The sequence below is a fragment of the Rhinopithecus bieti genome, unplaced genomic scaffold, assembly GCF_001698545.2.
Source record: "Rhinopithecus bieti isolate Rb0 unplaced genomic scaffold, ASM169854v2 scaffold_28066, whole genome shotgun sequence".
Classification (NCBI taxonomy): Eukaryota; Metazoa; Chordata; class Mammalia; order Primates; family Cercopithecidae; genus Rhinopithecus; species Rhinopithecus bieti.
Genome location: NW_016813021.1, coordinates 263589 through 285764, shown reverse-complemented (window position 1 = coordinate 285764; position 22176 = coordinate 263589). Strand labels below are relative to the sequence as shown.

Genomic DNA, 22176 nt, shown 5'->3' with positions numbered 1-22176 from the left:
AAAAAAAAAAAAAAGAAAAAGAAAAAAATTGGTTATATTATTTTGCCTTTTCTTTATGAACATGTATAATAACTATCAGTCAGAATATTCACTTACCTAGAATATCCTGTTTCCCCCATAGTCCTGGGATATTTTTTTTCCTTCTATCATGTGGAATATTATTTATCCTTTAGATTATTAAAATTTTGTTTTCCTATTAACCATTAAAATGAGTGTTACAGGGTTTTAAGAACCACCAAGAAACTTATTGACAAAGAATATAACTTGATTTTTATTATATAAGATTTTTTTTGCTAATACTAATAAAGACATAAGACTTTATTGTGGTTTATGTTTTATCTGTAAACTTTGATGCAACTAATAGACACTTGGTAGTTTCTGCTTCTCCCATTTTATCTGTATAGTATTATCCAAAATATATGTATGCTTTTGGTGGAGAAGGGGCATACAAGCTAACATCTTATCAAATGATAATGTAAATAAACATAGCAGTTGAAAATAGACTTTTTTTTAGTAATCATTTTCCCTTATTACTTTAGGAAGAGTGATGAGGCTGGAATAACTATGCTAATTGTAAATCTGTTACTCTGTGGCATTTACATAAAAGTTATTTAATAAGTCTTCAATTAACACCTGCCAAATCTGGAGCAACATTTTTTAAATGACTGCAGAGTCATTATGGCTAGGAGAATTCTTTACAGTAAATATTTTTCTTTTGAGGAAAATAAGATTGTTGTAATTACAAGCTTCAGTAATTAAAATGCAAATAAAGGTGATGAGATTTAAAATAAATGTGGAAAGAATGTCATAGATAGAAGAGATAAGTCGAATCAGCAAGTAGCTAAAATGGTAAATGAATTAAGGTCACTGTATCTTTTGGCAAACCTTAATTTCAAATAAAACTGGTAACAACGAGTTTTTCTTTTCTAATAACCTTTATTTAAATTCATGTTGTAAAACTGCAGTTTATGAACAGAATTAATGTCACCCTAGCAATCTGATTGTAAAAATTGTTTTTGTTACTTCATCATTGTTTTGGGGAATAGACTATAACCCACAGTATCTTCCTATCTCTGAAATAAACTGTAGCTATTGTAATAAAATTACAGTACTTTTTTAGTATTTGGGGATGTATATATGTGTATATATGACATTCTATATACTATATAAAAGAATCTTTTATATGCTATGTGGTTGTCTCTAAAGAACTGAAGTACTGTCAAGAACTTTCTTTTTGTAAGCAGAACTTTACATTCCTAAAATAATTTTTAAAAATACAGTTTTACTGAGATATAATGCATACCATACATTTTACCCTTTTAAAGTTTACAATTCAGTGACTTTTAAAATATAATCACAGAATTGTGCCACTATCACCACAATCAAGTGTAGGGCATTTTAATCTCCCTGGAAAGAAACCCCATATGCATTAGCAATCATTGCGCATTTCCACCACCCATTCCTCCCCCTACCCCTAAGCAACCATGTATCTATTTTGGTCTGTATAGATTTGACTGTTTGGGACATATCATAGAAGTGTAATCATATAATATCTAGTTTTTAATGACTGGCTTCTTGGACTTAGTGTAATGTTTTCAAAGTTCATCCATGCTGTACATGCTGTAGCGTATGCCAGTACATCATCCTCTTTATTGCTGAATAATATTTCATCACTTAGATATACCACATTTTATCCACACATCAGTTGATGGACATTTGGGATGTTGACACTTTTAGTCTATTATGAATAATGCTGCTCTGAATATACAGGTACAGGCTTAAAATCATTTTCGGTATAAATCTAGGAGTGGAATTGCTGGGCTTCCTCTTTTTTCGGTGTCTTAAGGTAGAAGGTTAGGTTATTGATTGAGATCTTTAACACTATTCAGCTATATTTGATAAACTTTATATCTTTCATTTATCTTAGAGTATTTTTAAATTTCCATTATGATTTCGTATTTGACCCATTGGTTATTTGTTGGCGTGTTGTTTAATTTCCACGTATTTGTTAATTTCCCAGATTTCTCTGAATTATTAGTATCTAAAAGGACTAATGATTTTAGTCCTTTTAAGTTTATTGTACTTTTCCATTCCAGTGTTTCCATCGGGTTTTTATTTTATATCCTTTCATCTATATTCTCTATTTGATGAGACTGCCATCATGCCTTTCATGTCTTCTTTAAGTGTGGTTTCCTTTAGTTCTTTGAACATATTTGTAATGTTTGCTTTGAAGTCTTTGTTATATTTAACTTCTGGGACCTCTCACAAATATTTTCTATCACTTGCTTTTCCCCTTCTTTAGGTATTACACATTCCTGTTTCTTTGCATGTCTCATAATTTCTTGATAAAGATGACAATTTAGGTAATATATTGTAGTTGTTGGTTAATAATTTCTCTCCCCCCTTATTAGGTTTGTTTTCTTGTTGTTTGCATATTTATTTGTTGTATGAGTTGGGCTTGTATTGCTTGTAGTATGAATTTTAATGAAGTCTGTTTGACTTTGGTGTCACTCTTCAGAGGGTGCAGCCTTCAGCGTGGCCAGATTCACCCTGGGAATCCAGTGGTCTCTGCCTGACTCACTTTCCCTTTCCCTGATACCTTCTTTGTCTGCCTCATTTGCTGTCACATGTAGCTGCTTTATACTTCACTAATTGCCATCTTCACTAATTGCTTTATTGTTTTTGACAATGCATTGGGGCTTAAATTGTTCCACATCCATTTAAATTTGATTCATTTTTGTGGGCATTCTTTGATTTGAATTCTGACACCAAGATGACGCTTCTTAGCTGTCTCATTCCCCCGTTCTCTCTAATGAACTAGATCTTTTGCTTGTTTCTCTTAATTAGGTGAACTACCAGCCTCCTTTTATTTGCTTATTACCAAGTCTCCATAGTTTTTGAGACCCCCTTTAGGCTCCAACTTACTGCAATCTGAGTCAGATGAAGTCAGTTTCTTTGGGTAGAGTTTAGGGCCTTCTGTTTTAAGGTCTCTTCCCCTGGGCAAAATCTCTGAGCCACTTACTTTGGTAGCTGGGCCAGCATGTAGCTTCTGGTCTTCTTTATATACTTCTCCCAGTGTAGAAACTGCCCTGTGAATGCGCCGAGGTGGGGAATTTGGGTCCCTATTTTCTCAGCTTTCCTATCCTGGGGTAGAACTTCTACCTTATGAGTAGGAGCTAGGTGGAGAAAGAAGTCCCCGAATTCTCATCATACGCATCAGGAATTTAGTCTTTTCAACTCAGAATGAGGGGATGAGAAGTTGCTGACAGCCTGCTCCTTCCCATGAGATGCTGTAACCCTTTATTGGAAGCGAGGGAAGAGGGAGACCCATCTTTTTGGCCACAGTCACTTTGATTGGAGTTTCTGTTCATCTGCTTTGGGAATGGGTGGGGAGAAGCAGGCTGCGACTGAAGTCCTGTGGACTCTTAAAAACTAAGCCACTATCTGCTTCTTCCTATCCCATTCCCAACTCAATAGATAGAAGCTCCAGTCTGTCCAACCTGCTTCTTCCCAACCCTAATCTTAGTATATTTTCCTGAATAAATGTTTCTTAATTTGGTATATACCCTTAGGATCATTTCACCAGTTGTGCTTGTATTGCTGGGGAGTGGGTCCACAGACTTTCTCACCCTGCCATCCTGATAGCCCCTAAAATAAACTTAAGGGAAATAGAGACATAGATAACTTTTTAAAGAGGTAAGAATTCACTTTTATTCCCTGATAATCAGCCCTTAACTCTGCCTTATATATCTCAAGCCAAGGACACTTCGTTTTACCCTATCCAGAGAATAAACCTCTAATCTTCTGACAGTCATTTGCCTGAATAGAATAAGGGATCAGGAGGCCTGTTTCTCAAGTTGACTTTCAAACTCTGTTCCTATTCCAGCTTTGTTTTGCTTCCAGTGCCATCTGGGGTCACCATTCCAGACCTCTTGAGGATGCATGTATAAATTTTGCTGCTTTGGGGCTTTCTCTGCTGTTTTTCTCAGCTTCCTTAGCAGCGGAGAGATTGAAGTTTGTTGCCAATTGTTCATATACTTTTCTGCTTTCAAAGTTTAGTTGTTGTCTCTTCCAGATATTAGGTTTTTGTAGATTTATGCTATTTTGAAGATTTCTTTATTCTCATTTAGTGGAATTTCAGGAGCTAGTGAATATAAATGTTTATGTCCAACTCACCGTCTTCAACAAAAAAAGATTCTACTTCTATTTTTAATCTCAAAGGCTTCACAGTTTTTCTTCAACCTTCACTATAACCCTCACTTGATTTGCTTTTAAAATATACTAGATGCTGTCTTAACTGACCTTCACATAACTGGCATGCCAGATTAATGAATGCTCTCCATTCCCTCTGTAAAATACATTATGGATGCCCACTGCAAGAAGCAAAAAGCTACTCCCAAGTATAGCTGTACCCTTCTGCTCCCATCAATTAAGTTGTGTGTGTTTGTAGGAGTCAGTTTATTCCCCTTTAAAGAAATGGAAGCTGTAAACATTATTGATGTGGTTATTTAAGAAATATACTGTAGAACTCGGGTCAGCCATATCAAAAGTTAAAGAATGAGTACACATAAAAGATTTATGCTTTGTAATTGTTTGTTATGATTTTTTGCCTTAACAGCCTTCTCAATTAAATGAACGACTACTAGCCCTGAATGTATGAATAGCTTGTTTTAAAATAACATAAAAATTTTATTATATCCTATGGATCAAATGTATGATTCTGTTGTGTTGTGTGCTGAATTTTACCATACTTAACAAGATAATTGTTTTTGTTTAGTTCCAGATGTTGAAGTGAAAGGAGAGTGTTCAAGCTATTATTTCTTGTTACAAGGTAATGGCAATAGAAGATGTAAAGCCACATTGATTCACTCAGCCAACCAGATCAATGGCTCATTTGCACTCAGTTTAATTCACGGAAAGATGAAAACAAAGACAGAAGAAGCCAAATTGAGTAAGTGTTAACTTTAGGTATTAAAACATGTTTACATTGTTTGTGTGTGTAGTTAGCATATGTGGCTTTAAGTAGAAGAAATATTAAAAATTTAATGAATTTATTTTCTCCAAACTCCATTCTCTTTCATTAATTTACCTTTTATTTAAAACATATTATGACTTTTTTTACAAATTAATGTGCAAAGAGCAAATTCCTTTTACATTATACCTAGTAAAATTTAGTAGATCAGCCTTCACTTCTAAAAATGAAATTTTTAGTATTTTCCACTTTAAATACACGTATTTTGCTATATTTCTCATTTTCATTTACATTGTCTCAAGCCACACGTTCTATTTTATTGCCCATCTTTCCCTCTTCCCAGGCTTTATTATTTAGGTTATCGATTGCTGCATAACAAACTATCCCAAATTTAGCTTAAAAATAGCAGTTTATTATTATCTCTCATGGTCCTGTGGGTTGAATGGGCTCAGCTGGATGTTTCTATTTTGAGGTCGTGCATATGATTACAGTCACATACACTATGGCTCCAGTCATTTGAAGATTCCACAGGGCTTGATGTCTAAGATAGCTTCTTCACACCCATGTTTGGTGCCTGGGCTAAGATGGCTGGAACAGATGAGGTCTGATTTTCTCTCCACAGGCCCTTTCCTCACAGCTAGCTTGGGCTTCCTTAAAACATCATGGTCTTAGGGTAGACTGACTGACTTTTTTTTTTTTTTTGAGACATAGTCTTGCTCTGTCACCAGGCTAGAGTGCAGTGGCGTAATCCTTACTCACTGCAACCTCTGCCTCCCAGGTTCAAGCAATTCTCCTGCCTCAGCCTCCTGAGGAGCTGGGACTACAGGTGTGCACCACCATGCCCAGCTAATTTTTGTATTTTTAATAGAGATAGGGTTTCACCATGTTGGCCAGGATGGTCTCGATCTCTTGACCTCGTGATCTGCCCGCCTCAGCCTCCCAAACTGCTGGGATTATAGGCGTGAGCCACTGCTCCCGGCCTAGGCTGACTCTTTATATGGTTGCTGACTTAGAGCAATTGTTCTGTGAAGCTGCAAGGCTTTCTGTGTCCTAGCTAGAAGTCATTCAGTGTCACGTTTATGTTACCTTGTTACATAGTGTGAAGCATATCCAATAATTAGCAATCTTAAGGGAGGACTGCCACAGCGTGGAGAATAGGGAAGATCATCACTATGCCAACCACCAGTAACAGGAGTCTAAATACATCTTTCTGCTGTCCCCTGGGCTACTATTTAGGTCCACCATGTAGTGGTTACCAATTTGTTCTAGTCCAGTGTGACAGAACACACTCACATGCAAGTTATGTGAAGCAGATTTATTACTTACAGATAGGCAGCAAGGAACAAAAGAAGTCTAGGATCTGTTGTGAGCCAGGCCCCAAGGCTCAGGAAAGCTTCCCAGGGCAGATGGAGTCTTGACTGCATGTGTGTCGTTTGCACCACAGCTAAGGGACCCCAAAAGGCAGCCTGACTTGGCTTCTGTATTTCAGGGGCCATGTGACTCATTGGGCAACGCTTTAAAGGACATCCTGCTTTTAGGGGCAAAGGAAAAAAACCCAAGCTATCCTGGGCAGTTTCTCCCTCTTTCAAGATAGTACATTTCCACTACATTCTACAGTTATTCTGAGTACTATGGGCATGAAGAATGGGGAGAGAGACACGGCTAAGGCTATCATAGGACCATCCAGCACATTTATCTAGGTTGGATTCATTGTGGAGGGTACTGCACAAAAAGGAATAACAGGAGATGTGGTTCATTCAGTGGCTTTTGGGGGTATCTTTAGAGACTGGTTCCCGTTCCCTATCTGTGATTTCCTATCAGGTAGAAGAAAATGTGATTCAGGGAATTCTACTTTACTATCTAATTCCCTCAATTAAAAAATCAGGTCAATGTTTAAAATGTAAAATAATTGAGTATGCTTATTTTCTGCTGCTTAATTATTATTATTATTTACTTTGAAATATATAAGATCAAGAGAGGTGAGTGATTGATTTTTATTTTTTTATTAAATCATTGCTATAACACATTTCCCAGGAACTGAGTACTAATTATTGGCAAAGGATATCGTTAATGTTGACCTTTTTTTTTTCTTATTGCTCAGGTTTTCCTTTTGACTTGTTATCACTTCCACATTTTTCTGGGGAGCAGATTGTACAAAGAGAGAAACAGTTAGCTAATGTTCAAGTTTTAGCTTTGAAAGAATGCCTAAGTAAGTAACAATTTATATATTTCATCCTACCCTAAAAATGTTGACTTGTTCGGACATAAGCTACCTTTATTTGCACACTTTTTCTTATATAGTTTATCTTTTAGTTACGCTACTTATTTATAGAACTATTTTTGATAGCGATCATGTAGAGTGGAAGAGATATTTTCACTAGATTCAGAATATTTCTGTTTGTTTGTACATCACTGTTATCAGTTATAAAAATACTTCATCAGGCAAATTTTGTATTTCAAAATTTGTTTTAATTGTATGCTAGAAAAGGTATGTAAGTTTTATTTTCTGTTTAGTGTAGAACTCTTGATAAAATCTCTTTTTATATAGTTTTGGTAGCAGAAGTTGGATGCTACAAATAGGAAAAAATGCAAGTCTTAGGGAAATTAATGTGTTACCTTGAGCATTGATTCTTAGAGTTTAATAATGATCATCAGTAATAAGTAAGAACATTTCATGTGCTGAGTGACATTGGCATTATAGATTTATTTAGAAAAGAGTCATAATTTCACATGTTTTCTCTTTTACAGTTAATTTGGCTATCAGTCTTATTTTTTAATACAAATTTTAAGCATTCATTTGTTGCCTAATTGAACTTATTTATTGTTATGTAATTTCTAAGAAATTGATTCAAATTGTGAGTCCTCCTTAGTTGTGTGTAAAAAAAAGATATTCGAATTATATATTACATGTATTATAAAATAAGAACTATCATTCTTTTCTTTAAAAACATATTTTAAAAGTGTGAATTCAATAGCCTACCTATGCAATAGAAGATAATTTTAGAATGCTTGGTCTCAATTATTCATGTAAAGATTACAGACTTTTTCAATTGTAAAAATCCAGGGTAATTGTGTAGTCTTGAGCTCCTCTAACCATTGGTGTTTTTTTTTTTTCTTTTAAACCAAGAAAATTATGTTTGTTCAAGGAAAGCGTAATTAGAAAGGCAAATCATTTTTAATAAAGTGTAGTACATGCTATAACCAACAAATACGTAGACACACACATACATATATACTGAAATACCAGTATTGTTATGGATATAAAATGTTTATTTCAGACTTCAGTATTATTCATTTTTTAACTTTGCTATATTCCTGCCAAAAACCCGTCAGGCCCTGATTTCCTTGCCATAAGCCTCCTGCAGCTTTTTATAACTCAGTTCCTTCAACATCTCCACTGTTTCATCTTCACCTCAGTTCCTCACCTTTCCAAAAAGAAAAACTATCAGAGGAGCAGGGACCTCTCTGAAGCTGGTGCATCTCTTATTTGTGAAAGGAGAAGATTTAACCCCAAGAGGGCCATCCCTCCTGGTTGTGTGGGAAGGGAAATATGACAGCTATAACTAGGTTGCTGCCTAGAGGTGTGAGTGAAAAGTTCAGCAGAGTTGGTGAGAGAGCAGGAGAGGGTACAGAAATGCAAACAAAAACAAAAACAAAACAAAAACATCGTAGGGATGCCACTAGACTGGGCAAAGAGTAGGGTGGGAACCTGAAACTGAAGAAGACCTTAGAGCTAGTTGCTGCTAGAGACACTAGCTCTGGGTATGTCCATGAAATGGACATTTTGCAATCTGAAACGTTAAATCTTGATTCAGATTAATGATCCAGTTAATCTATTTATGATGAAAATACTTCCTGAACAAATCTCTTCTCTACCCAGAGAGTTAATACTGGATGAAAAACTTGGAGACAAAGATGCATCTGTTTAGAATGCCTGTGTCTCAAAAGGCAGAGGCAAATGACTGCAAAAGAAAGTTTCCAATGTAAGCATGTCTTAAGCGTCTACTTCAGTGATTTTCAAATAAGTGAAGTGTGAATAGAAAAGTACTTAAAGCAATGCAGTTAACTTATTTGTACATGAGGAAAACTAAAGAATATAATGGGAACAGCTCTCTTTGGAAAAAAATTAGTGGTTCAGTATCCATACAGAGATTATAGTGTTTACAGAAAAACAAAACTTGTTCAAAAAGATTTCCTCAAATTATCAGCAAAACACAGGGTAGACCTGTTACTTTTTTCCAGTATTTTTCTAATACTAAATTAGAAAGAATAGCTAGAAAAATTTGCACAAAAATGTACTCACTAATAACACTATGGAGGCACTTTGTTTTTTAAAATAACACAAAAATGAAATAAAATTTGTTAGGGCTTAATTTTTAAAATTAGTTTATTTTCATTAATTTTATTTTGAAAATTACATGTGATCTANCAGCTTTTATAACTCAGTTCCTTCAACATCTCCACTGTTTCATCTTCACCTCAGTTCCTCACCTTTCCAAAAGAAAACTATCAGAGGAGCAGGGACCTCTCTGAAGCTGGTGCATCTCTTATTTGTGAAAGGAGAAGATTTAACCCCAAGAGGGCCATCCCTCCTGGTTGTGTGGGAAGGGAAATATGACAGCTATAACTAGGTTGCTGCCTAGAGGTGTGAGTGAAAAGTTCAGCAGAGTTGGTGAGAGAGCAGGAGAGGGTACAGAAATGCAAAAAAACAAAACAAAACAAAACATCGTAGGGATGCCACTAGACTGGGCAAAGAGTAGGGTGGGAACCTGAAACTGAAGAAGACCTTAGAGCTAGTTGCTGCTAGAGACACTAGCTCTGGGTATGTCCATGAAATGGACATTTTGCAATCTGAAACGTTAAATCTTGATTCAGATTAATGATCCAGTTAATCTATTTATGATGAAAATACTTCCTGAACAAATCTCTTCTCTACCCAGAGAGTTAATACTGGATGAAAACTTGGAGACAAAGATGCGTCTGTTTAGAATGCCTGTGTCTCAAAAGGCAGAGGCAAATGACTGCAAAAGAAAGTTTCCAATGTAAGCATGTCTTAAGCGTCTACTTCAGTGATTTTCAAATAAGTGAAGTGTGAATAGAAAAGTACTTAAAGCAATGCAGTTAACTTATTTGTACATGAGGAAAACTAAAGAATATAATGGGAACAGCTCTCTTTGGAAAAAAATTAGTGGTTCAGTATCCATACAGAGATTATAGTGTTTACAGAAAACAAAACTTGTTCAAAAGATTTCCTCAAATTATCAGCAAAACACAGGGTAGACTGTTACTTTTTTCCAGTATTTTCTAATACTAAATTAGAAAGAATAGCTAGAAAATTTGCACAAAATGTACTCACTAATAACACTATGGAGGCACTTTGTTTTTTAAAATAACACAAAATGAAATAAAATTTGTTAGGGCTTAATTTTAAAATTAGTTTATTTTCATTAATTTTATTTTGAAAATTACATGTGATACTATTTAATTAGAATGATGATATTTAAAATTTATAAGCTTGTGATTTATATTTTACGAAATTTGTTGGTAATTTAGAACTTTCTGTATTTGGAAATATTAAAATCTTGTTTCACTGATTTTCAAGAAAAGGCTTGAGAATGCTGAACAATTTTTAAATAAAAGACTGTTCAGTATGATACAAGATAAGTATGAAAACAGCAGTATTATCATTTTGCTCCAGTATTGCAGTCTCTACTCTGAGTTCCTTACATCTTTGTTAAATGTATAAAACCCAGTGCAAAGCTTATGCTCGACCTGCTGATTCCTTTGGATGTTCTGCTTCTACATTTTTCTTTAATAAATCCTTAGTAATTACTAGCTTTTTTAGGAAAACAGCATTCTTATGCTGACTCATTTTTAGACTTTAGTCCAATGTTTTTCTCTCAAATATTTATCTGCCACTTACATGCAAACTCACTTGTGTGGAGATGATGTTTTGCCTAGGTAAATTATCCTACTCATAATTTGTAAACTTTGTCTATTTTCTCTCTCCATTTCTTAATCATTAAGGTCAATATGGATTCTTACTCTGTTTTTCAAATTGTAATATAATTGACAGGTTTAATAAATATAGGTCAGGTTCAGGTTCAGATTTGAGTGTGTGTGTGTGTGTGTGTGTGTGTGTGTATAAATTTTTTTTTTTTTTGAGACAGAATTTTGCTCTGTCACCCAGGCTGGAGTGCAGTGGCACAATCTTAGCTCACTGCAACTTCTACCTCCCGAGTTCAAGTGATTCTTGTGCTTCAGCCTCTCAAGTAGCTGGCATTACAGGTGTGTACCACCATGCCTGGCTAATTTTTGTATTTTTAGTAGAGATGAGGTTTCTCCATGTTGGCCAGGCTGGTCTCGAACTCTTGACCTCAGGTGATCTATCTGCTTTGGCCTCTCAAAGTGCCGGGATTACAGGAGTGAGCCAACACGCCCAATCAGATTTGAGTATATTTTTAACATTAATAAAACATAGGGGTAATTTCTGAAGCAGATTACTTTGTACATCTTCCAGATAAAACCAAACCATCGGTAACTTTTTGTTTTGGAATGGCTCCCAGCAGATTGTGCAGAAAAAGACAATGAGGCTTATGATTTTCTCACTAAGAGGATGTAATAGAGACAGAATATATTATAGCTCTCATTTTACTGTTCCTAATGTTCTTCATTGTGGAAGTTACGTTAGTTACCTTGGGTCAGATCTGGAAGGACCCTACCAATGTCCACCTTGGTGATGCAGGATTTTACAGAGGCTTGTATCATGAAGCTGATGTTCTAAAGTAGAACCTTGACACTGGTTGTCTCCTTATTCTTCTCCCTTGCATTATGTATGTGCTGACCCCAGGTAGTGTAATGTAATAATGCTTTAATCCTCTGTGTCTAAACAGTACAGTGGTTTTTAGGCAGTAAGCTCTTAAAATTAATAAATACGTGTTGCGTTGAATTCTCTATGAACTTTTAGGTTACTATTTTATTGTGGAAGAAAATGTTACTAGACTAGAAGTGTTTTAAAATAGACTATTTTTATCAAAGTAATACGTGGATATAGTTTGAAAAATCAAATGATACTGAAAAAGCTTCAAGAGGCAAACAGCAATGTGTTACCCATGCCTCCCCATCTTTCAGTCCCTGTCTTTATAGACAGCTATCCTCAGCTCTTCCAGGTGGACCCCTATACAAATAATGTACGTATGCTGCTATTTCTTAGATTTATCAGTTTCAGGCATTATCTTAACATCTAACTGTGGAAGATAAAAACTTCACTTTCCCACGTAATCTTCACATTCTCTTTCTGCTTCTTACAGTGAAGTCATGAATTGTGGTTAAATCAGTGGTTGGCTTTAACATTATTACAATTTTATAAATAAGTTTACTGCAGAGCCATGTAATAAATGATGATCATCAAATCTCTTTTATATAATTCTTTGTTTTTTTTATGGTTGATAATCACCTTATTTTTAATTTGCCTACTCTTCTGTATAGACAAAACATTATTATGTTTTTCCAGAGGCTCCAACATTTCTGCTGCACTCCTATTATTAACATTCATTGTGTGTTCAAATACATCAGTTCTTTTTTATTTCTCTATTGTTTTCTTTCCTGGAGTGTTTCATATTTTGCTCGACTGTGGACTGATTGCATGTTAGACTTGCTAGTATCTTGAAGATTTCCCTTTCCTCTTTTCTTCTTTTGGAATGTTCTTTTTCCTAGACCCTTTATTCTCCTTTTTCTTGGATTATGCCTTTGTTCGGTTGGTGCACTTCTTCCAGTCACTTTTTGAGCAAAAGTTCATAGAGCATAAATTTTTTTAGTTCTTGCGTGTCTGAAAATTTATTTATTTCATGAATAAAATTCTAGGTTAAAAATCATTTTCCCTCAGAATTTCAATGATACTGCTTCATTGTCTTCTGCTTTGCTGTGTTTCTGTTGAGAAGTCAAATATAATTCCTATCTTTGTAGTAATCTAATTTTGGTTTGTTTGGTTTTTACCCACTTTCTGGTAACTTTGTCTCCAGAAGCATTGTCTCTAGAAGGTTTACTTTGAGTCATATTGTGTTTATCTTTCCCCTCTTCCCCACCAGCCCCATTTATTGAGCTTTGTAGTTGATTGGCAATTTAAATGGGAGAGTCATATCTTGAAATCTGAATTTTTTTTATCTTTCAATAATTTTGTTCCTCCCATTCTCTCTCTCTCTCTCTCTCTCTCTCTCTGTCTCTCTCTCTCTCTCTCTCTCTGGAGCTCTTACTAGATATTGACTTTTCTGGACAGAATGCCTGATTTTCATTCCTAGTTTCATATTACTATGTTTTGTTCTAGTTTTGGGGAATATCTTCCATTTTATTTTGCAGCTCTTCTATGGAATTTTTGAAATTTGATCTCTTGTGTGCTTAATTTTAGAGTCATTTCTTGTTCATTGATTTTTTTTTTTCTTTATCAAAACATCCTGTACTTATTTCATGGGTGCAGTATCTTCTCATATGTCTATGAGAAAATTATAGCAAACTTTGTTTAGTTTTTTACAATGCTTTTGTTTCTGCTGGACTCCCTTTTTTCTGTTTGTTTGCCTTAGTCTCTCTTTTGGATGTTTTTTAGTTTAGGATTCCAATGAATAATACCCACTTCTCATCCCAACATTTGAACCAACTGAAAAATAAATGTAAGAAATATACAGATGGAGAGAAATTATAGATGAAAGCTGTATTAAAGGATATGGCTTTTTAGATCTATGGCCAAGTTGGCCTCCTCATACATACACCCAGCATTGAACTTTGCCACTGAATGACTGTCAGAGCTAGGCAACTGCAGACCAACCCTGCAGCAGAAGTCTGCAGAGAAAATAAATCCTGAAGACTTGCTCACTCAGATGAAAGTCAGAAGAATCTATCAGAGCATGCTTTGTTCATGACTAGCTCAGTGAGTGATGGGAAGGAAGAGGGGAGCTGAAAGTGTTAACTGAATCAAATCTTTGCACAGGGAAACAAAGAGCTGCCTCTCCCCCTCAACACCTTTCCTTAAATGTCTGGATATTCTTTTCTTTCCATCCTATTTTGAAATGGAAGTTTTGTATGCTTACTTCTAATGTAATATCTGTCAAGCTTCACTATAGTTTGGTGAAGTGACAATTCAACATTTGGTTCATGAGCTTCTACCCCTAACTTCACCCCAGTGTTGCTATCTAGAGTTCTTTTCTCTGACAGCATTCAGTTTAACCAAAGGAGAATCCTCTGATATTTCCAGTGGGGCATTTGTGGATGTTAACTTTGTGGTATCAGGGCATGGAGTCCAACCTTTCAATGAATAGACTTTTCCTTAATCCCTTAGTTTTAACCCCAGCCTCAATACTAGCTTTTCATATACCTGATGTTCCATACAAAAAAAAAAAAAAAAAAATGCAAGCAGTGGTGCCTAACTCTGAGGAATAGGGGGTTGGGTAGGGGAAGGACCTGGAGTTCTAACTTCTTGTGCTACATCCAGTCCTGTTTCATTCCAGCATCTCACCACCAGGTACTTTGTACTCCTTGGTAGTGCCTCTCTACAGGCATCCAAGGCGACTCTTCCTCTACTTTGCAGACTCACTTACCACTCAGCTGTCATTTATGTCTTCCAAAATTTGTTGAAAAATGTCATTATTTGTCATTCCTTCTTTTGTTCTCCTTTTTTATTTCTTTGCTGTGATTTTAGGTTCTGAGAAGAAGAAACGGAAGTGGCCAAGCTACCGTATTTAACTGAAAGTCTAACGAGTTTTAGTTCTGCATAAACATGAACATAAGACCATTTTAATGCTCTGCAATATATTTCTGAAGGCTTTTGTAAACCTACCCTTATCTGTTATCAACTTATAGTATCAATGAATTACTTCTGTTTATCTCACATAACTGGAAATTCTCCCATTATCTACAAATGGGATTAAAGTGAAAGAAGGCCTACAATCTTGAAAACAGGAATGTTGATTTACTAGAGAAATTCACTTGTTTTACTTCTGAAAATATTTTCCTCAAAAGAGTAGTAGATGAGCTCCAAAGCAGAAAAAAAATAAGTCAATTGTATTGATTTGTCTTACAGAAAGGAGAAAGTTGGCAAAACAGCCTGAAACAGTTTCTGTTGCTGAACTCAAAAGCCTGTTAGTACTCACAAGGAAACACTTTTTAGATTATTTTGATGCTGTGATTCCTAAAATGATTCCAAGAAAGATGGACAAAATTAAAACCTTCAATATACTAAATGGTAAGTTTTTTATTACTTTAAATTTTAGTTCTTTGTGTATGTGTGTGTGTGTGTGTGGCAACTATGACATTTATTATTAAAACTTATAAAATGTATTGGTGAAATCAAAATATATTTCACAGATTTAAATAATAATAGATACTTATATAGATGCAAGTATGTATGTATATGTGATGAACTGTATTACTCATTATTTAAACGTTGTAAATTTTCTAGTAACTTTTTTCATTAACTGTGTTCAGTGTAATTGCTTTTGGGCAAAGGAAGAAGCACTTTAAGATGATGCCTCTCTTTAGTCTTACTAAGCTACTGAAATGTGTGAATTTCTATTAAGCTACATTTCCACAAAGTGTGGAAAGCAAAATCTAGTAAATCATAGTAATCATAGTAAATTTAATAGAGCTAAAAGTCCATATGATAAGATGACGCATATTTAACATTCGGTAGGGGAGGAACAGTCAGACTTCACTTAGACAGCTGGAAATCATTTCATTATTTAGTTGTATTTCTTTCTGCTTTCCTGAGTTCCAGTGTTGTGATAAATTTGAATAACCCTGTTTAAGTACACAGGCTGTGGAGCTAAACTGTCAGGGTTCAAATCTCACTTTTGTTACTTGCTAACCAAATGTCTTTAGGCAAGTTATTCATCTCTATGCCTGTTTCGTCATGTTTAAAATGGGAATAATAATATAACCCACTTATTAGGATTATTGTGAGGATTAGTAGGGTTATTGTGAGGATTGGATGAGTTGATACCTGTAAAACACTTAACACAAACACCAAAAAAGATGTTACTTGTTTTATCATTATCATCACCATTGCATATCAGTACCCAAGTTAAATAGCGTACAGAGTAATCTGAAAGGTGCTGGAGACATTATTAGATTACTTGTAAATGGGGGATGTGTTCAATAAGTGAGAGACCATAGCTCCATGTATAACATGGACTCTGGAGCAAGACTAGCAGCTTACTTGCTATGTGACCTTGGGCATGTTTTCTGATCTTTTTGCCTCTGCTTCTTTATCTTTAAATTAGGGATGACATAGGTTGTTATGAAGATTAAATTAATTATTCTTAAATTGCTTAGGCAGTTGCCTAGTATAAAGTAAGTGCTGGTTAAATAAATATGAATTTTGAGGAGAGAACTGCAAGTAGGGTAGAATAGTCATGAAGGCTGGTTAGGAGCCAAGGAACTTGATGTAGGTCTTGAATGATGCATAAGATCTAGATAGAGAGAAGATAAGATGTGCCAGGTAGAAGCACCATATTCAGGGTCATGGAGGTAAGAAAAGACAAACCGAGATCAAGAGAGAGATTGGCTTACCAGAGGATATGGATGGGAGATAAGGGTTGAAAGATAGGAAGGGCTCAAATAATTGCTAGGACTTTTATATAAGTTTAAGGATATATATCTTAAAGTTACCTGTACAAAGGATGCTTGACACTGAGCTGCAGGAGAGCTCATCTTAAAATCAAAAAGGTTTGAGCAAAGGATCAACACAATCTACAGTCAGATTATGTCACTCCTTTGCCCAGACCTTCTTGATTGCTTCTAATTGCACATAGAATGCATCAACCTTCATATAGTTTGTAAAAACCTTAAATGATATCTGGCTTCATACTTATTCTAGTACCAGTACATTTCTGTTTCCTTTTTATCACAGGAAGTCCTTTCTTTCCTTGGACACGTTACATTTCTTTCTGCCTCAGGAACATTATATATGCAGTATCCTCTGCCTGGAATTCTTTTCTTCCAGCCTTTACCTGATTAACTGACGATCATTCTTCAGATCTTGATTTAAATGTCACTTTCTCAAAGAGACTTTCCCACACCTTCCCCAGTTTCCATTGTTTTCTGTTATACTCTCTTCCTGTAATGTTTTTTAAAATTATTGGATCACATTTTAAGATTGTATGTATTGAACAAATGAAAGAAACTTGGAAGATTTTTAGAACCTGAACTGAAATTTGACAGGTTATACATTTGAACATGACTCCTAAGAATGAAGTTGCGATTTTTAACATCTTTTGTCACTTTGATTTGAATAAATACGTCTACCTGTAAATTACATAATGAAAGAAACACTACGGCCAATTAGATATCATATTCTGACTCATTTGCAAGCATCCATATTAATTGTTAGTAATTAATAAAGTTATTTAATCTGTTCATTTTTTGGTAAAAACTCTAGCATGTGTAACAAGTGACAAGTCAGTATGTAGAAAATGCCTAACATAACCATTTATTTACACATTGTCACAAAGTTGCTAAAGACTTTGACAAAGTCAAATGTGGTAGCTGAACTCATAATACAATAACTACAATAACTATCTCCTTTGCATGGGACCACTGGGCACATCAACACACTGCATAAATAAGTTTTCCAGGTAATTCTATCAGATCATTATTTTATTACTTCAAACACTTAAAAGGAATCTTCTGGCATTTATTTATAATTCTTGCTTCATTAATTTGTAATATAACATTTTCTTTGTGGTTTATTCATATTTAAGTGTATAAGGTTATAATGGCCTGAATTCATTAACCACATAATGTCATCTCTTTTTGTTTGCTGTAATTTTTGATTTTATAGGTCAGTTTTCCCTGTTTCCCTATTGTGTTGGTTCTATTGTCTATTTCTGTGTTTCTCCTGTAAAATGATTTTTTTTTAAAGCAGTGTTCTTGGTTTCTCAGAGAGCCTTTGTGCTTTTTGGCTGTCAGCATAGCCCAGTGTCTTGACTGCCACATAAATGAAATATTGCGTTTTATTTTATTGTAAGAATTGTATTAAATGATTCCACAAAAGACATGACACATATGAATGTTTTCCCACCTATTTCTTAATATTTAGCCTATGTAATTTATTTTTTAGGGTGTATATTATATTGAAATATTTAGGAACAATTTAATGTTTACTGTTATTTAAGATTGCTTATATTCTTTTATGAACTCATAGCATGAAGCTGTGCAGAAATGTAAGTGATATTTTCTTTATACTTTTAGTAGAAAGCCACATTGATATTCAGCAGCATATTATTTTATTATGAAGCTCATTACTCTTTAAAATAGTATTTCACCACCTTTACTAAAAAATGTGAAGTATTGTATTTGGATGGTGTTTAGATAGGGCAATTCAATACAGGTTTTGAAAATATTTTAAACTATTCAAGGTTAAATAGTTTAATAAGTAAAAGAAAGTAAGATAGCAGTTTGCATTCATTTTCATTTGTGTTTCTTGTTTAAAAATTGCTTTACCAGGCCGGGCATGATGGCTCACGCCTATAGTCCCAGCACTTTGGGAGGCCAAGGTGGATGAATCACTTGAAGCCAGATGTTCGAGACCAACCTGGCCAACGTGGTGAAACTTTTTCTCTACTGAAAATACAAAACTAAGCTGGGCATAGTGGCATGTACCTGTAATCCCAGCTACTCAGGAGCCTGAGGCAGGAGAATTACTTGAACGCAGGAGGCAGAGGTTGCAGTGAGCTGAGATCATGCCACTGCACTCCAGCCTGGGCGACAGAGTGAGACTCCGTCTCTGGGGGAAAAAAAATTCCTCTACCAAATCATTATTTTCTCAAATGAGTATTTTTTTTTTTCTTTTTTTTTTGACACGGAGTCTCGCTCTGTCACCCGGGCTGGAGTGCAGTGGCCGGATCTCAGCTCACTGCAAGCTCCGCCTCCCGGGTTCACGCCATTCTCCTGCCTCTGCCTCCCGAGTAGCTGGGACTACAGGCGCCCGCCACCACACCCGGCTAGTTTTTTGTATTTTTTAGTAGAGACGGGGTTTCACCGTGTTAGCCAGGATGGTCTGGATCTCCTGACCTCGTGATCCGCCTGTCTCGGCCTCCCAAAGTGCTGGGATTACAGGCTTGAGCCACCGCGCCCGGCCTCAAATGAGTATTTTTGTTAATGTTGATAGTTAGTCAAATAGCTAATGTTCAGTAATTCTCAGTGAGTTTATTAGAACAGTGTTCAAAAACAATTCTAAAACCAAATAGTTTTGCAATACAAAAAGTAGCACAGTTAGTAATTTTGCCAGTGTTAAAACAGTTAGAATATATTAATACTATTAATAATAATTTCTAATAAGAACGGAAACTGTCCCTTTAGGTTTTCAATGAAAATCTCAATATTATCAGCAATCTCAATATTAGTTCACTGCAGCATATTATCTAGAAAGATAAGCACACTCTTACATATAATATTTGATTATTAGAAAATAACATTGAATGTTAGTGATTTGAAGGTGTGTATGTTTAAGCATCTTGGTTTCTCAGGACATCAGAACATCATAACTTATCTATTATTATTGTAGTTTTGAGAATAAGGTAATCTCTTTTTAAACAATGAATGTTTTGGTCTACTTGTGCTAATTCCTATTTATAATATGAAAATCACACAGAATATCCAATATATTCTCTATAGAGTTATCTTCTTTCCATTTAGAACTATTTTCACCCAAAATAGCAAAGTTATGCTTTTATTCCATAGGAGTCCTAAATAGTGCTAAGACAATTTTGTGAATTTTAACTTATTACTTTTATTATGAGGTGATATTTTATTTTTATTTGCAACAAACATTTCTATGGCCTTTTGCACAGTTTAGGCCATCAGAGAGGTCTTTAATAAATGCCTAAGATAAGTATACCTTTATAGACACACTTACACATACGTATGTATGTGTCTATAAATACACATTTTTATTAGCAAAATTCAGTGTGTTAATACTTTTCAGACTTTTGTGTATTTCTTTCACTTTAGATTTTAGTCCAGTGGAACCTAATTCCTCAAGTCTAATGGAAACCAATCCTCTGGAATGGCCAGAAAGGCATGTTCTTCAAAATTTGGAAACTTTTGAAAAAACGAAACAAAAAATGAGGTAATATTTGAATCTGTAGTAAAGCACGTGATAGCTCAGTAATTTGAATGAACTCTTTTTTAAAGTAGTTAAATTATGTTTATGAGATATGAGCAGTTTATAGTTTTATTATAAAAGAAATACATACTGTGAATAGATAATCACTAGAGTAGTATATCAATTAAAAAGGAAGTACTCATCTTGCTCTGCCCTGCACTTGTACTTTCTAGGTCTGTGTCATCACAGTGTACATTTTGGTGTATAGGCTTTCAGACTGTCTCCAATAAACATACACAGTATATGAAGATATAAAAAAATCTTACTACAAGAACATGTAAAATGAAGTAGAACTACTCGCCTCATTTGAACCACTTTGATCTCTTCCTATTTTACATTCATATATGTTTGTACAGTGCCTATTAATGAACTATAGGAGGCAGGATTTTTTGTTTTGTTTTGTTTTGTTTTTGTTATTTTGGTTCAGTACATAGTAGGCCCTTAGTACATAATTGTTAAATGATGGAATAAAAGAGGAGAAGCTAAGCTCTCTTACATTACTTTTCTCCCAAATATTACAAATCACATTTTTATTTTTAGCTTCTCCATGGATAGTATTTTATTACTTGCTATAACTTTGTTTCATACACACGAAACAGACATTTATTGAGTACAAACCGTGTGTCAGGCGCTGGGAATATGAGGAAGAACAAGCTGTTTCTCTGCCCCTCTCATCTAGAGCTTACCTTTTAATGACAGCAGCAATCAAAACAAGTAACTAGACAAGTAAATATAATAATTGTAAATTATTCTGTGTGTAATGAGTGAAATTAAAAGACTGGGGGAGAATAATGTTATTTGTTGTGGGGAGGGAAGTGGTAGTACTCGCTTAGATGAGGTGGATGGTCAGGGAGACCTCTTAGAAGTTACATTTGAACTGAGACCTAATGGATAAATGGGTGAAGTACATTCAGTCACACAGGACCAAATAGGTCCTCATACACAGTTCGGATTTCATTGTAAGTGCATTGGTGGAAGGATTTCATATGAAAGAGTGATGGGATATGATTTTGCAAAAATTTCGCTTTCTTGCGGCAAATAAATTTCAGGAGGGAGAGATTAGAGCAGAGAGACAGATGGCTCTTTTTGTAGGCTAAGTGAGAGATGACCGATTTCAAACTAGAGCAGTAGTAGTGGGAACAAATTTGGGAGATACGTTGGTGGTAAGCTGGTGAAAAGCTTCCTGTGATGCATTAGATGTGGAATAGAGGGAAAGGAAACATTGAAGATGATTTAGATCTCTGGCTTCAATCGAGTGAGTGGTGTTCTTCTGGGGTAAATGGGTGGAAACTTAGGGTGAGGACAGCTTTGGGGAGAAAAATATCAAGAATTCTTCTTTAGGGATGATACGTTTGATCTATGAATTATCCAAGTGGAAATAACAAGTGGACTGTGGGGATATCTGGAACTCACTCAATTTGAGTTATCATCAGTAGAGTTTTCCAAATACATGATGGTTGATAAGTCACATGATGAGACCATGAGGAGAAAAGAAATGGAGGCTAAGACCACTCCTTAAGAATCCCTGGTGTTTATAGGTTAGGCAGAAGAAGACAAGAAAGAAGAGTGAGAAAAGTACAGGTTCCCCACAACAGAACCTCAATTTCTTGCCTACCAATTTTAGATGACATCTTATAACTTCCCACTGGGAAAGATGAGTAATTAACACCCCTATTTTTCTTCCCTTTTTATCTTCTATCTCTAAACCTTATGCTATTTGCAATATACAATTCTTAATTTTGTTTTTCTTCTCTCCGAGTTCCTATTCTAACTTGGCTGACTCTACCTGCGTATTTGTTATCCTGGTATTTCTTTTGATTACGTTTTAGATTAGTTCTGTATTTTCTTGGATTTCATATATTAAAGAGAAGTCTGATACCAGATCGATTTTTGTTCCTCAATAGGTATTTTATTTTGTCTCTAAAACTTTTACAATTTTCTATTTTCTTTAATTTTCTGAAATTACAAGAGGCCATGGTATGAGATGTTTTAGATTCAAGTCTTTTGTCTTTTTGTGGCTCTAATAAATATCTTATTTCTTCAATACTATTCT

At 35.0% G+C, this 22176-nt stretch overlaps 1 protein-coding gene across 2 annotated transcripts in view; it reads left to right on the top strand.

Annotated features, from left to right (window-relative positions):
• Nucleotides 1–22176, top strand: part of MTBP (MDM2 binding protein) — an 83834-nt gene that overhangs the window by 39891 nt on the left and 21767 nt on the right. For both annotated transcript variants that reach the window (XM_017847563.1, XM_017847565.1), the window contains exons 12-15: nt 4778–4951; nt 7074–7181; nt 15042–15203; nt 19970–20087. In XM_017847563.1, the coding sequence (XP_017703052.1) occupies nt 4778–4951; nt 7074–7181; nt 15042–15203; nt 19970–20087 (562 nt within the window). The remainder of the gene's footprint in view (nt 1–4777; nt 4952–7073; nt 7182–15041; nt 15204–19969; nt 20088–22176) is intronic.